This window comes from Psammomys obesus, unplaced genomic scaffold (assembly GCF_907164565.1).
Source record: "Psammomys obesus unplaced genomic scaffold, mPsaObe1.curated_primary_1811, whole genome shotgun sequence".
Taxonomy (NCBI): domain Eukaryota; kingdom Metazoa; phylum Chordata; class Mammalia; order Rodentia; family Muridae; genus Psammomys; species Psammomys obesus.
The window spans coordinates 19,333,629-19,350,817 of record NW_026596117.1 but is presented as its reverse complement, the minus strand read 5'-3'; the positions used below and the strand labels follow the sequence as shown (position 1 = coordinate 19,350,817).

Sequence of the window (17,189 nt, the reverse complement as noted above, 5' to 3'; positions counted from 1 at the left end):
TCCGGCGTATGGAGATACACGCAGCTATTGCATCGCTCGGGCATTTGTATAGTTTCTACTTTTAACCACGGTGTACACAGTGCTGTGTGTGTACACACAACCCGTGCTGCCATTTTGATTTTTCTCAGGTTCTGCGATGGTTGCTATCAACTCCAGGGGATGTAGAATCACCAAGGAGTCTAGGTTCTGGGCACGTCTGTGAGAGGATCTCTGGGCTCCCTTCGAGGGCTAGGTTTTGGAACCCCACTTTACCTGCACGAGGTAGCTGCCCTGTTGGTCCTGTGTCACCTGCCTGAAGCTCTTCTTCCTCCACAGCACCATTTCAACACCTTTGTTAGTTACTACTTACCATAAATGTAGCTCTCACCTTGTTAGGTGTCTGGGGCCTCTCTGTTCCCATGAATTCAGTTAGCCTGGCAGCATCAGCAAGCTACTTACGAGCCAGAGCTGAGGGCGCTGCCTCCTAACAGCAAACCCCTTCATTACTGGGTAGCTTTCTATCGTTCAAGCTTACAGTTTCCTATTTCATAGTTCGCAGCATGTGAACTTGAAATTTATTTTGTTAAAGTCTCAAGTACACTATTCTTCTGATACTACTATCAGGGGAATTTATTTTCTTCTTAGATTGCTTATTGCTAGCTCACAGAAACAACTTCTAATTCTCCCCACAATCACCACCAGTGGATTGTGAGCCCTGTACCCTAGATCTGTGTTTTCTTTGAATCAGGCTTGTGTAGAATGAGCCTTGTTATACTTAATCCCTTCAGTACTAGAGATTGACTTCCATTCAACTTTAATGGATATTCTAATTCTAACCAAAATTGCTTGGACTCTAGCACTTTTTAAAAAATTTAATTTTTACTTTATGTACAATAGTGTTTTGACTGCATGTTTGTCTGTATGAGGGTGTCAGATCCCCTGGGACAGGAGTTACAGGCAGCTGTGAGCTGCCATGTGGGTGCTGGGAACTGAACTCTGGTCCTCTAGAAGAGCAGCCAGTGCTCCTAACTATTAAGCTATTTCTCCGGCTCCTGAAGCACTGCTTTTCAGACAAAATTATTGGCTAAAATCTTGAATCTCGAGGGCAAAAATAAAACACTTTTGTATTTCCTGGAAAATGAAACTTTTAGCTTTGATTTAAATTGCCTCATGAAATGCCTGTTCAATTTTGTGCTTCTGGAATGGTCATGGCAGACACATTTTCTGCAGTATCTGAAAGCGGAAAGCCACAACCATGTCCTCACTTAACCACAGCCAGTTTGCTTCTGTGCTCAGCACACTGAGCCAGATCTGTGCATCTTGAGGAGCTGTGAGTCACAGCTTTAAGGGCTTCCTAACAGCCCATGTTCCTTCAAGTCACACATCACTTCTAGACCTGACAGGCCCTCAGACTATGTCGGAATGATTTCTGGTCACTTCCCAGGGATAACAGACTGGAATACTTTCTTAATCACTTTTGTTTGTTGATGGGTGTGTATTCTTATTTATGTGGATTGGCGCGTGCTGTGGCATGCATGGAGTCAGCGGATACCTTATAGGAATTAGCTCTCCTTTACTCAAGGAACAAACTCTGGTTGTTTTTAGGACTGGTGGCCTCTACCCACCAAGCCATCTTACTAGCTTTTATTTGGGTGTTTACCACAGAACATTTCCTTGCATTTGCAGACAACCAGGAAAGCTTTAGCTTCAGGATGAAAGGACTCCTGACAAGAAACCAGACAAACCTTTAAAAACAACACAAAACCCCCAAAACAATTGGCAGAAAAGTCAAAAAGCAAGTTAGAGGCCAGGAAGATGTCTTGGTGGCTAAAACACTTGCCTCACAAACAAAAGAACCTGAGTTTAGACACCCAGAACTCAACACAAATGCTGTGTAGGTGGTGGCTTGCCTGTCACTCCAGGTCTGGAAGGCAGGGACAGGAGCTCCACTCTGTAAGCTGGCCAGCACGACCAGCCTCATCGATGCACTCTGGGATCGACTGGGAGAGCCTGCCTCAAAAATAACATGGCACAAACACAGAGGAAGGTTCTTGCTATCAATCCCGGGTCTCCACAATGTATACAGTGTGGACACATGCTCACACACACGTGAACATGCATATGCACACACACACCACACACACACACGAAAAGAAAAATAACGCAAGTTAAACATCTAACAGATAAGTTGACATTTATTGTGCAATTTTACCCCCAACAGAACATGTGGCATTCTAGAGGTATATGAGGTAAGAAAATCAATATTCCAATTAGAACACCTGAAATAATCAGCTCTAGTAACAAATGTCTCTTATAATTAAAAATATTGAATGTTTAAAAAACTCTTATAACATTTTAGGTTCCTAAAAGAAATGGCCTAACACTTAAAAAACAACTTACTCTTCTATATAAATTGTTCACAAAAAATTTTTGCTAGTCTATATTATACTATGCATTTTAGCTTTATTAACATATCCCTAGTGTGTATGACTTCTACACAGTACAATGAAATAGAAATTATTCAGGGAAGCCACAGACTCCAACAATAAAAATATTAGGATCAATGGATTTGTCACAGTTTCTCCACAAGTGTTCATCATAGAAAATGGAGTAAAGGCAACTGGCCCCAGTGGCAGCTGCTACACGCCAGTCTGCAGAGGAAGGCGAGGCCTAGCCCGGGCAGGGTCAGGCCAGACAGTGACTGAGTTCCCTGTCTGCCTCTGGCAGGCCTTGCTCCCGAGGCACGAACTAGGGCCTTCGTGGCCTTGACATGCTCTCGAAGGATGATAAAGCTTGAACTACAGGGGCAAAAACAACAGGTCACTATACTCTTTACACAATCTCCTCTACAGGTCTCACAGTGACATTGTCAATGAAAACCTCCTGTTCCACCAAATTGGAAGTGTCACCAGGAGGCTGCAAAACACAAAGAGATAGGAACACTGGCCAATACCCAGTGCTGTCACCAGATGATCTAGTCACAAAATTCCGTTTTCTTTTACGTGCCTGCATCTTTGTACAGGGAACCTAGAACACCAGTTGGGGGGAACTAGACTTCCTTTAAATAGTTTCTGGTCTCCTTTACAGTGTCACACAGTCCAAGCCTCCTGCCAGCTTTTTGAGAACTCCTGAAGGCCTGGGCTTCACAGGCTTGTTATTTAAGCACCTGCATATTTCCAGAGCAGATTTAATGACATAAATGCCAACTTGCCCTTGATAACACCACGAAAACAAAAACGGAAACAAAAAGATCCACTCCTAAGTGTTGGCAGACTTTGAGAACCATGCTTGACGGGGAAACAGAAGTGGCCATCCTGCTTACTGAGCTGAAGTGAGCTCAGGTGAGCACCCTGGAGGTAGCAGCCCTGAGGGCAGCTGTGAGAAAAAGGCTGTGTTAAAGTGCTTATCAAAGCAACGGGCACACAGGAATCAAGGGCCACACTAAGGTAGCCAAAGTTAACTATTGCTGTGGGAGTGATGTCCACCCGGACCAAACCATTCTGCAACATGCTGAGGCACATCTGGCCACTTGTACTGGTGCCACCATTCGGAGTGACCCAGGTTTCTGAATGGGTCTTGCTAGCAGATGTACTTTCATTGTTGGGGAACTGTGATTCAACGAGAGCCCAGTCCTTACAGGCAGCTATGGAAGCTTAGAAGGGAAGTTTTTGGTAACTTACTGCCTTCAACAGTTGGACTGACAAGGCCAGTGATTAGGTGTGAGAATTCCAGTTCTCCCAGTATTTCCCAAAATTCAACATACTACGGGGAGTGCAAGTGGCCTCTAGTGTGTGAATGTAACAGCTGAAGTTTTAAACTGGACTGTTAAAAGGTAAGTGGTGATGGGGGTATTATTTTTGCCCTTCACATTGCTGATGTCAACTCTCCCCTTTACTCTAAACAAACACACACACACACAAACACACACACACACACACACACACACACACTCATGCCCCTGGCTAATAATGCAAGTAGCTTTGCGATCAGCTGTGTGACATTTTCCTCCAGTGTTTCAAGAGGTTATTTTTATCCAGCACTTACATGACTGAAAGAAGCCATCACTCTGTTTACAAAAATACCTCATAATGACACACACTGCTGTTTCGACACATTTGCATTAGAGTTGTGACTCAAGCATCCCTTTTGACATGTTTGCCAAGCAGCTTTGGCAAGTGTCGCCGCCACATTAAGCACACACCAGCAAGACTCACACCGTATGTGCAAAACCGTTTTCTATTACGTTTCTACAAATCCATATGTGAAAGCTGTCACAAATTAACACAGACCTGCACTGTGAGATGATTCAGCATTGACTGAGGAAATCATACACTTAAAATCTTTTCTAAAACTCACCAAAATAATAATAATAATAATAATAATAAAGTTACCTTTAAACCAAAAGAGATAACTGGTCTATATGTAAACTAAGGAGGTAGTCAGTGGGCGTTAGGATTAGTCTAGAGCACATATTGAATGTCTGATCCCTTGTACCGAAAAACACAGATCTCAAACAAGGACGATGTGTGTTTGAGTTCTGGACAGAGTTCACATCTTCCCATGGTGCTCCATCCACTTTCTCAAGAATTGTAGAACGAGGCACAAATATGTAGCAATCACACACCTGCAGATTCCCAAAATCAAGTTATTGTTTAGATTTTTGTGTAAACACCTGCTACTTCAAGAATCATTATAGGACTGAATGGAAAAAACAACCAACAATTCTATTGCCACCAGTGGCTGTGACCTGATGCCACATAGAGTACCTGTATCAAGTAAGACTGTAATGATGTGTCTCCTTACCATCCTGATGAAGGGTAAGGGACTATCGACACGAACCACCGACTAACTACAGCCGTGAGTTGTGACACGGATCCCTCAATACTTGAACAAGAGATGACAGCACTCTTGCACACCTCTGTTCTCTGCTCCCTACCTCGGGAAGCCTTATGAAACACATGGTGACAGGTCCCTAAATGCTGTGATGGATGAGGAACAGGGTTAAAGCCTGGTAGAAACAGCTACAAACTGACACGCTTCAGGGTTCTTGATACCACGAGAGGCTGAATACCCACAGATGGGCTGGTGAGAAATGTGACCGAATCAAATGTAGAACTCTGCTCCTCTCCACAGGTTTCTGGTCCCAGTGCCCTTACAGGTTATTCCAAGGTCATCTTCCTCTTGGCAAGATTTGTGCTTGGGGAGTCAGATCACTGTGAGAAACAGCCATTTGAATTTGGAAAATAAAGGCCATGCCATGGCAATGTCACTGTTGATTATGGAGCCTCTGATAGCTGGGACACTGGACCCACCTAATCACTGACAAGATGCCACATTTAGTGTTCTCACCAATGGGACGGCACAGCTGCACTCTGAGTTGTTTTAACTCAAGTCTACTTTGAACCGACACAAAATGACTCAGGGTAATTCTAAAAGTTGACAGAGGACTAAGTTTTACACTGTGAGAGCCATGTGTCTGACTGCCAGAATGCTATGAAAAAAAAAATCAAACCAACACTGTGGCTACGTTGATAGCCAACATCCTCAGACTTCCAAACATGAAATCAAAGTCTTGTGGAAAAATCAGGGCAGCCATCTTAATGGTGAATTGAGTCCCTGCCAGAGGTGGCACCATTTGTAGGCTGATTTAACACTCAGCTGACCACACAGCAAACCTCCATGACTTAAGTAGCACTCCAGCTTTAAGTAGATACCCGCTAAGGGAAAGAGCCAGCAGAGGACTTAGACAAATTGTTGACTGCTGCTACTAGGCAGACAACCAAGCTAAGGAAAATGGCAATCGCATAAATAGAGGCAGGAAAAATGGACACTGGGCAGGGCTGAGGACTACTGGCTGTGGATACTGAGGAAGGCAGCACCCTGGGCCTTAGTTTCCTCATGTGCTCAACGGCCAGTATCACTTCCACTGTTTCAGAAATGGTCAGTCATGGGAAACTGCTGACAGAGCGGACCCTCATCTGGAGAGGCAAGGAGCAGGTGGCTTAGGAGCAGAAGCAGTGGTGAGCCTGGCACAGGCTCTCTTTCAAATGGTAGAAATAGCAGCCTGGAGGTTCCCGCCCCCACCCCATAGCTGTGGGAAGCCAAAGGACTGGAGAGTTAGTGCTCTAAATGCATGTTATCCATCGCAAAAACCTGTACCACAGAAGATCCAAGATGGTGCACAGAAGGTACGTGCTGAACCCCCAAACCTACAGCAAAGTGGTACAGCCTGCAAGTCCACATTCCTTAAAAGCAGCTGCTAAACATCAGCAGTGACAACATACCCACAGATGATGGAAATGCAGATGAAAAGATGGCCTGCTCTACCCAAGGAATTTAGAGAATTCCTAGGATAGACTTCCAGACCTTTGATCATGTTAAAATGCCCCTTTCTCTTGGATAGCCAAAGACACTGGCGTCGGCCATGTAAAGGACACCTCATGTACTCATTTCCTTTCCTTCTAAACTGGTCATCTGATTTGTTCAAAGTCTGATGGTAAATACTGAAGGATGTATGATATATTCTAACAAAACTGCCCTCTGCAAAAGTTCTTTTCTATGTGGATATTCAGTCTGAATTTCTATCCCATGTTCAAAGCTCTTCACTATGTTCGAAGATGACACTCATAACCCTAAATAAACAGTGCCTACTCAGCTCTTGGTTCCACAAGAACAGTCATCTTGACTGTTTAACAATGCCACTCTCTCCTCATGTCCAAAGTTGAACCCTCATCAGCAATGACTATCGCAGCTCTGTAGCCTTTGATAGGAAATTAATGGTTCCCAGGACACCACTAACCTCACATATGGATTCCACAAATTAACCAGGGAAACAGGACAGTAACTCAGAGCTTAGACTGAGAGTGGCTGTGGGGAAAGGAGGCACAGCTGGATGAGGTGTTTTTCCCCATGACAATGGGAGACAGAAATGTTATACTTTCTAGACCTCCACTCAGCCCAGAAAGGTCAAGTTTCAGGGAAATCACCAACAAGCCATTCATTGCATAGTTGTCAGAATGGCCTAGAGGCTGTGTGTCTACAATGCTAGGCCCCTGATCAACAACAGATGCTGTCAGTCATCAACCATGCTTGATCTTACAAAACAGCTAGCTAGGGGGAATCCTCACTGAAGCCACCACCAATGTGTTGGCAGAGTATGAGTTAAGGCTATGGAAGCTACACATCTAAGAATTTATGAAGTGAGGAATTTGAAAATGGCTTTGAATCTTTGGACGTTTCCTAAAGATATAGCGAGAATCTCCTGCTTGTAAACCACAAAGATGAGTCTGCCTTTCTGATTGACACAGTGAATTCTGACTGTAAGATAACAGAGAAGTAGCTGGCTTCCACTTAGCCACTCTATACACATGGCCTCTGTTCCTGGCTTTGCATCAATAAGCTTATAATATACAGAAGCTCACAGTGTCATCTATACTGTGTCACTGCTGAGAACTCTGAATGCAAGCCTTTGGAAAATCGAAAGACAACTTACTTGAATTGAATAAGAAAATGCTTGTTGCTTTGTCCCTGGAAACAGCTGTGTGTCTTCCCTTCTCCTACGTGCAGGGACACTAACTGAACCTTCCCTGGAGACCAGCTCTGCTCAGGAGGCCAGGCTTACCTGAAGATCTGGGACAGGAAACACCCTCAGTGTCTAGCTAGTAATGACCTCATGCCAACTGTACCTTTTCCCCTGTGATACCATACACCCAAAGTCTACTGCAGGTGCCAAAGACTTCCCCCAAAAAACCCTAAAGTGGATTTCTATTTGGGGACTGTGGCAGTGGGTCAAGAGTTTTAAATTCGAGAATGTGTAAAGTATTGACACAATAACATGCTTCGGACTCTAAGGTGACAAGGAAATGGACATTCACAATTGGAGCTCTTAAACAAAACAGAAAACAAAAACACCACTGCCAGGGTGTGAACAGCCTGTCTACTAGTCCCCAGCTCCATCCTGTGAACTCTTGTTGAAGACCTCGTCTTGGGAAGCCTGGTGATCCATGCCTTCGTAGAACGAGCCACCGTTGTGCAGGAAGGTCCCCACTGCCCGGCCCTGACGGGCGTGACCCACAGCATCACTGAACACCTTATTGATCTGCTCCTCCGAGGGCATCCACCAATCAGGGTTCGAGGTACAGTGCATCCTAATGAATTCTGTGGGAATACAAACAACAGCAAAAAAAGAGAGAAATCAGCCGGTATTTTGACAGGTGATGACAGGAGGCAGCGTAATCTATAGCAGAAGCACTATCAGAAGAGTGACATGGAGGTCCAGTGCAATGCCATGACAGTGTCACTCACTACCGCCAACCTAGCCCACACCAGTGTTCTCATGTGCAAGAGCAAAAGCCACCTAAAATCTCAAGGTAATATTTGCTGCTGAAAAACAAAGCTAAGTGTCTTCCTCTATTGCTCTTTGCCCGGCTTTTCATATGGGTCATCTGAACTCACTCCCAGTTGTGTGCAGCAGATGTTCTACCTACTGAAAACCTTTTCTCTAGCAGGCACAGAGCTGGTTTAGTTTTTATTACTTCATAAACAACAAGCCCAAGGCTCTTCCTCTTGATGAGCAACTCCACCACCTTTGATGATGTTGGAGATTAAGGGGCATTACGATCAATTAGCTAAATAAGGTATGTTCTAGAAATTTCCATCATCCTGGTCACCCTAAGTTAAGTGGAATTTTGGACAGGGTCCACAAGATTGCTTTACAGCACTGACACTAGTTAATGCTGGCATTCTTGTAGCAGAGGCTTCCCTAGGCATGGGTCACTTGCATCAGAATCATCTAGGATGGTTGACAGCGGTGCACGCATCAAGCCTTCAATCCCAGCTGAACATGTATCTGTGGGGTGAGCCAAAGAAGCCTCACTGATAGCCAACAGGACATGTGCACTTGGGGCAGCAGGGGTTAGAGTTCAAATGTCTGGAGGGAAGGCCACATCCTGGGGGGAGTACACAGACAAGCCCTCCAATTGTCAAAGCTGTGCTTTCTCACTAGGAAAAATTTGGATTCCCACCTGGACTAAATCAACATGTTTCCCAAGCCAATAAAATGGGTACTGAACAGTAAAGGGCCTTCCTCTGTGCTTTCTGCTTTACATCCCAGGACAGTGCTCTGGTGGCCCCATAACACCTCTACTTGTTCACGTTTGTTGGAACCTGCCCATCGTCTGCCAGATCCCCAATCCTGCCTACCCTACAACTGGAGATCAAAGCAATTACCAAAATACCGATGCAACTGTGTTATCTAAGCAGATAAGATGCTCAGATAGAAGCTTTGAACACAGCAGCTTTTTATTTCATTTATTTACTTTAACCTAAAAAGGTTTTCTGGGTAAAGTCTACTTCTGGTATGCTTTGTAAGTATTCCTAAAAGAAGCAAGCCAGATGGAGGGCCGTGGAAGCAAGATACCTTTTTACCAATTACAAAAGCACATCTTCTCCCCCTGTGTGTTTCTCCCTATGCTCCAGTTTTGCTGAACGTGGCCTTCTCTGGCAGCAAAGACAATCTGAACTGAAAGCGTGAAACATGAGGTGCTATGCGATGCCTTTGTACCATTACGTGAGAACGAGGCTAAAGCTAAAAACTGTTTACAGAGCTTCTCAACACCAAGTAAGTAGATGGCCACATGAAGCTTGGAAGGTCTTGGTGCAAAGATTAAAAAGAAAAAAAAAATCAAAATACAGTAACGGCTGAACACTTGTGTGGGGAGCCACAGCCAATGCAGTGAAATGGGATCACGGATGGTGGACACTGAGGGGAAGGATGCGGTACCTCGGAGGCACGTGACTTTAACTGGATCCAGAGGGCGTCTTTCAGGACCTGTCTCTCCTGACTGCACTGACCTTTTCCTTTTCCCAAGGCCGCATGAGTACTTAAGCTCATCGGTTGTGAAAACAAATCTGATGAGGTATCGAAGGAGCCGTCTCCCATCTTTCTTGGAAGAATTTACAGCCTCATCCCACTGTTTGCTTGTTATGTAGACAGGATAGTTGTTCAACAGCTGCTTGCTTCCCTGGAAAAGGAAAATATTTTCTCATTACCTACTGAGTCAGCCAGCCAGAAGCCAAAGCGATCTCCATTTCAAAGGCAAACATGCTTTTTTAACCAAGTGGCTATGCTGACAATGAACTGGGCATTGAAGAGCACAAGTAATTGCTCACACTCAGAACGGGCACTTTTCAAATTACATTTGCATTTTCCATAACAAGAGCCAATGAGGTATAATGAACACCTTTGAAAGAGGAGCTATTTATAACTCGGATTTTAACAGGTAGGTTAAAATGTGTCAAGATCCAATGACAGGGAACACTATTTAAATATAACCTGTAACTTTCCCTTTCAATCTATTAAATATGCAAAAATGACTTTGAAGAGTGTGATCAAACAGGTCCCTTCATCCTCCGGCTGGCAGTTAAGTTCTTAGAGAAATGGCGCCGGCAGTCTATTTTAATAGGCACTACTTGTGTTTAAGGCACCTAACACATGACTGTCATTGTGTTACAGTGAAGACATAAAAAGAGTGGGTTTAAAGGGAGAAAACTAAAAAAAAAAAAAAAAAAAAAAAAATGCAAAACAGCTTTTCTCAAATTGTAGCTTCTGCAAACGCGAATGTGTCAACTCAAAGATTTTCTTACTTTTCACCTTCATAATTTATATCTGCTGTAAAATTCCCAAGCTAAATAGCTGCAGTGGGACTAATTACGGGACTTCTGTAACATTTATAAGCCATGTTTAGTCAACTGCACCCACGCAACCATTACTTTAGTTCTGGCTGTCCATAAAATTCTACAGTCCAGGACAAATTAATTAACCCATGATCTCAGTTTTAATGTACTTCTTCCCCAGTAATTAAGGTGTACAAAATAAAAAAAAAAAAAAAAAAAAAAAAAAGGGAAACTCTATTCAGTTTTACAACTCTGAGATTTTACTATAGGTCATAAATCTGGCACTGTTTGGGTCTGACAGGTTTTATTTCAAAAAGCCTTTGCTTATTTAACCAAGGGGAAGTATTGGTCTGAAAGCCAGCAGGAGAGGGACTGGATGTGACTGGCAAACAGTCACTGAGGAGCACACACAGAAACTCATCACTCCAGCACGCACACCTTCCTGAAGGTGACAGTGTGACTTGGTTTCCTTTAAGGAAGGCAGTAGAGGTTATGGCGTGTGCACTGAATTTAGACAGGCTAGCTTTAAAATGAGCTGGGTTCCACATCTTATTAACTTGAGAAAGCTACGTGCACTTGGGTTAGGTTAACACGTAGGGAGCCGCAGCGCACTGGCCGTGGGGAGGCAACAGGTGGTAGAAACCCTTGTGCACACATGATCAGACATCAACAGGAGCCCAGGGTCCACAAGTTCCTTCAGTCCCACTGCCCTTGAGAGGAGGTGCTGAGAGGCCAGCATGAATACAGCCTCGGTCAGAGCACGGAGGAAGGAATGGGGGAGCCAGGCCAGGAATACGGTTAGCCAGGCTGTAAACACGTGATTCCTAAGTGACGTGGCGGTGCGTTGCATGGCTGATGCAGAAGGGAAAATAATCCACTGCTTTTCATGGACAAAGAAGGGGTTAGCGGATTGCCGGAGAACAACCTCTCAACCCAGGCAGTGCGTGGAGCCTGCGGTAGGTGGCCTCCAAACCGACTCAGAACTACTCCTTCTAAAGCATTTTTTTTCCAGAAGCCCTTTAATAACAGCTGTTACTATTTATTGAACAATTAATGGGTAGTCTGAGGCATTTGCCCCAGGTAAGTACAATTATAAAGCCTGGGGCAAAGGAACAGGGAGGACTGGGGCTGGAGAGATGGTTCAAATGCTAAGGGCACTGATTGCTCTTCCAGAAGGCCTGGGTTAAATTCACATGACAGATCACAACCATTGTAATTCTAGACCCAGGGCCTGATGGGACCAGGTAAACACGTGGTCCACATACATACATACATACATACAAGCAAACAAAACACCCATGAACAAAAACAAAACAAAATGAAAACTGCAATTATAAAGTTGGGCCATGGGTTCAGCCTGGGGAGGGGCCTATCTCCACTTCAGCTCTTTCCTGTCAAAACAGGGCCAAGATACCATATTCACCAAACATGATCTAAAACCCCAGCACTCCAGAGTCTGAAGCAGGGGATCTGCTCTGAGTTCAAAGCTAGTTTCAGCTATACTGTGAGATCCAGGACAGTTCTGGGTAGAGTGAGATCCTGCCTCAAAGAGTTGACAAAACAAAGCAGTAATTACAGGTTACAGTTTCAGTCAAGGTGTTTGTCCATCTCCCACCAAAGTGCTCTTGGGTGGGTCGGGGAGGGGGGCAGGATTTGTATGCTCCATGCAATAATATGCTCCCAGCACTGAGGACAGGGCCCAGCACACAGCAGTACAATGCACTGGTTGAGTGACTGATGCAGTACAAGACACAAAGGAGATGCTCAGCAGCAGTGTTTTGTGGTTAAGAATTTAAAACCAGGGGCTAGAGAGTTGGCTCAGTGATTAAGACCACTGTCTGCTCTTCCAGAGGATCTGGGTTCAATTCTCTGAACCTACATGCTGAACCATTTGTCACTCCAGTCCCAGGAAATCCGACACTCTTCTTCTGGCCTCTGTGGGCACTGCATGCACACAGTGCACGGACATATATGCAGGCAAAACAGACACACATGAGACATAAAAATGAAGGTTAAAAAAAAAATCCCTCCTCTTACAGCCCTATGAATACACCCATTATCAGCCTTAGAAGAAAACTGCAGTCATTTCCTGAACTGCTTATTTTCTCAATACTAGATGATGATAATACTTTTCCCTGGGGTTGGGGTACTTACTTACAAGGAAAGGTCATGGCTCTACTTTACTGAGGTTGTACCCTTTTTCAAAGAGTCACAACTGGGGAGGGATGGGGTGAAGGCTGTGTTTTTCACTCATCTCTAAATACTGAGTTGGGCCCCTTATCTTGAAATGGATGACGGTCTTAGTGACCAGGGAACTGGCGATCCAAGACAGGTACTTTTTTCAAATCTTTGAGAAAATCAAAGGAAAGTCCTGTGCAATTCCAAACTACAGCAGCTCAACATAAAACATGGGCCTCATAAAATGCAGAATTACCATTTGGAGGAGGTAATTTTCATCAAGTAACAGAAGAAAGAGAACCAGTAAGTTATAGCCCCAAACATAACTCAAAATGCCCTGTGGACTGATGAATGAGAGTTATAATCCTGTTTTAGCATAGTTAAAAGAAATAAAATGTGATAAATAGTAAAAATGAGAAAAATTTCAGGTGCCTGAAATGACAATAAAAATAGTAAGGAATAATAATGATGACAGGCAATTAAGTTTAAACAGCCCCATCCAAGGAAAAACAGGCAGTCTCCTGTCCTCATCTATTTATGTGTGCGTGTTGGGGAGGGGGGGGTGAGTGTACTATTACGCCTATACATGTGGAGGGCAGGGGTCCATGTTGGGGTATTCTTTAAATGACTCTCCACTTTAATATATATATATTTTGGAGACAGGGTCTCACTTTGTAGCCCTTGTTGTCCTGGAACTCACTATGTAGACCAGGCTATCCTCTAACTCAAAGAGATTATCCTGCCTCTGCCTCCTGAGTGCTGGGATTAAAGGCATGTGTGCCACCACCATACCTGGTCTTTCCACCTTGTCTGTCCTCCATCCCTCTCCCTGAGACGGGGCTTCTCTGTGTAGCCTTGTCTGTCCTGAACTCACTTTGTAGACCAGGCTGGCCTCAGACTCACAGAAGCATCTGCCTCTACAATTACAGGCATGTGTCACCATGCCTGGCTCCACCGTAAGTTCTGAGACAGTCTTTCACTGAACCTGTAGCTCTCAAACTGGACAGACTGACTGGTTAGCAAGCCTGTTCCTCCTCCCCAGTGCTGGGACTACAGCTGCATGGCACCACCAACCACTCCTGGCTTCCCACGTGGGTGTTCTGTCGTCCAGGCAAGTCCTCTTGGCTCCCAGGGTAAGCACCTGACTGTATCAGCTGAGCCATCTTCCCAGTCCCTCTTTCTATTTTTGGGGGGACTCATCATGCACTTTGGTTAGCCATCAACGGCTCTAACCTATTGCTGAGTCACACTGAAAACAGGTCTTACTGTCTTCAAAGACTTGTTGCCCAACGGAAGTCACGGGTATAGATTAATGAGTTGGCCAGTTCTCTTTTGACTTACGAGGTGCTGTATTAGTAGAGGCAGACAGGGGCAATTGGAGTCACATCCTGGAGGAAGTGTGCGTTTCACTTGCACATAAACTACAAAATGTCAAGTTCACAAATGTGGCCTTCAATTATGGATTTTAATTTAGGCTTGATCTTTAATTTAGAAAGACAACTTTGTATTGTGCAACGTGTGATGGTAAAAAGTGACCAGAAAGGAGAAAATTAACATGGAATGATGGGACTAAGAAACCCAGGGGGAGGGCAGGAGTGTCTGCCTGGGTTTGGTGAAGCCTTTGCAGAAGGGAAATTGGGTGTTTTCCAGTTAAGTTCAGAATAGAAATAGGGAGCCAGAAGACACCCCATCCCACCTCACTTGGAGTTGTGACTCTTTGGAGAAGGATACAACCTTGGTAAAATAAGAGCCATAATCTTTCCTTGCAAGTAAGCACCCAACCAGGGAAAAAGGTATGATGATGATGATGACAATGATGTATTGAGACAGTGGAAGGAAAGGACAGGGTGGGTGTCTTACGTGCAGAATGAGGAAGGTGTAGGCATCGCACTGACATTCCAAACAACAAACGGTGATGTGGAACTGAGTTGTAGGGACCTGTGGCAGAGAGGGAGAGGGAAGGAGGAGGAGTAGGAAGAAAAGGAAGAGGGGAGGAGGGAAAGGAGGAAGAGAAAGATGAGGAGGGAGAGGGAGGAATGGAAAGAGGAGGAGTAGCATAAACTGCCTGAGACAGCAGAGGGAAAAAGTATGAGCATTAAGGACAGAGAGCCAGAAGATAACACTGACACAAAGACTACAGTGGGAGCTTGAGGGATCAGGCTGGAAAAGAGCCCCTGGACCAGATCCCAGGAAAGGCATGGGGTAGGGGTGGGGCTCCTGCAGATCACTTGGGAGTGATGAGAGTAGTGAGATTATAGGCTGGAAAGGTAATGAAAACAGAGAGTGAAGACTGTACAAACAGCCCAGTCTTATTAGACACGTTTAATCATTTAAAAGTGAATCATCTCTTGGAAAGCAGAAACTGACAGCTTCCTCCAAAGGCCCTCGGGTGTTACTGGAGCTAAGCAGTTTAGGAGATGTGCGGTAGTGTGACAGGGCGTGCTGGCAGAGGGTGCTTTGGGAGCAGGCTGGGATGGAATAAGGAAGGAAGCACAATAATTGAGGTAATTGAGGAAGGGAGACTCTAAGCCACGTTCTGAAATCTGTAAACACAAAGGCAGTAACATACTCAAGACTGAGCTTTGGAATTTTGTAAAAATGTATGCTAAAAACACCCTTAGCATCAAGAGACAACTGTCTTGTATGATGGGAAACTGGTTGCTTCTATATGGCTCAGAGAAAGAGAACAGCTGTGCAGCGTCTGGGCTAGACTGCTGAAACCCCAGAGAGTGTTGGTGCTAGACACCCCAGAGCGAGGCACAGTGCTCTCTACCAGAGGGTATGCTGGATGTTATCTTCATTTCCGCCTTCCCTGCACCAAAGGAAAGATTTGTCTAGGCAAATTAAGTTGCAGCTTCCCCTTCCTTTCGCAGCGCAGATGAAGCTTTGGAAATTAAATTCTCCCCAGAACTGGTGCCCACAGTAACCATCGAGTTCCCACAGTTAGCAGAGTACTTGGCCAGCCAATCTGTTCCACAGAGACTGGAAGCTGCTAGTAGGCTGCGCCCAAGGGGAATTCCACCCGTAAGCCTGAGCCCCTCTCCCCACAGGCACACCCCTACCTCGGTGGGCTGGTCGGTGGGCTGTGGCAGGAGCTGGTTGTGGTGCAGCAGCACTGTCTTTAGATAATCTAGGACGGTCTGGCAGGGCACTGTGGGCAGGAACAGAATTGGCACGTTAGCTAGCTTTCAACATGAGGGCGAAAACCAGCAAGTGATTTGCCACTTGAGGGAAAATCAGTTTCTCCAATGGCGTGACTGGGTACACCAACCACAAACCAGAGCAGGCCCCATGTCCAGGAACAGCTGCCAACAGGAAACAAACTCCAGTTTTTGTTTTGTTTTTAAATAAACTTTCTGTCTCATTTTGTTTTTGTCTTATTGTCTTTTGTCTTACTGTTTTACTTGTTTGTTCTGATTTTTGTTTTTATTTTTTCCTGAGCGAGAAAGAGACTGACAGCACAAAACTGAGGTGGGAGCTGTTGGGGGAAGGGAAAAAGATTAAATAAGTGCATGAAAAAATTTTTAAAAAATAAAAAAATTCGCCGGGTGATGGTAGTGGACGCCTTTTATCCCAGTACCTGGGAGGCAAAAGCAGGCGAATTCTCTGAGTTTGAGGGTAATCTGGTCCACAGATCTAGTTATAAGATGGCCAAACCTAGCTTGAAAAAACAAAAAGGTATTTGGGGGAAAATGTCAGGTGCCCCTAATTTCACCAACCAACTAAAAATTTAACCCACTTTGTTGATGCCGTGCTGGGACTATGCCTCTGGTTGGAGTATTAATTGGTGGAAGAGCAGAAGGTCATGGTGTCCCACACCAGCTCTGGGGAGACTGAGGCTCAAGTATGGTGAGGTCCAGGCCAGATATGTGTATGTATCCTGGATTTAGCATGGGGATTGCAGTGAAATGTAGAAATTCTCACTGACATATTAGGATTTGCATGAACCTCCCTCGACCCATATTTTGCTTTGAGATTACGAAATTTTAAATTTAAGCACAAAAATGATTACAAGGCATCTTATAAACCAGGAAATTCAGTATACCTTCAATGATGTTAAAAGGGATGGGAACTGGGTGCAGTGGTGCACGCCTGTAATCCAGCACTCAGGAAGGCAGGTGGAGCTCTGTGAGTTCGAGGCCAGCCTGGTCTACAAACAGAGTCCAGGACAGCCAAGGCTACTCAGAAAGACCCTGTCTTGGGGGAAAAAGAAAAGAAAAGGAAGAAAGAAAAGAAACGGGAAAGAGGTCAGTGTTATTAACAATGATTTATCTCAGCTGTAGGATTATGGTATTATCAGTTTTACTGTTGTTCTCATGAAAAGTCATACACAGTGAGTATCTTTTATCTCAAATCCA

The 17,189-nt window shown here is 44.7% G+C and overlaps 1 protein-coding gene across 2 annotated transcripts in view; it reads right to left on the bottom strand.

Moving 5' to 3' along the window:
• Window positions 1-4,377: 4,377 nt before the first annotated feature.
• The window catches only part of Bend4 (BEN domain containing 4), a 29,835-nt gene continuing 17,023 nt past the window's right edge, over window positions 4,378-17,189 (bottom strand). The window contains exons 3-5 of one of the 2 annotated variants that reach the window (XM_055629128.1): window positions 15,894-15,982; window positions 9,761-10,001; window positions 4,378-8,136 (exon numbers count right to left, since the gene is read on the bottom strand). In XM_055629128.1, the coding sequence (XP_055485103.1) occupies window positions 7,919-8,136; window positions 9,761-10,001; window positions 15,894-15,982 (548 nt within the window). In that variant the 3' untranslated portion in view covers window positions 4,378-7,918. The remainder of the gene's footprint in view (window positions 8,137-9,760; window positions 10,002-15,893; window positions 15,983-17,189) is intronic. The other variant, XM_055629129.1, reaches the window with a different exon arrangement.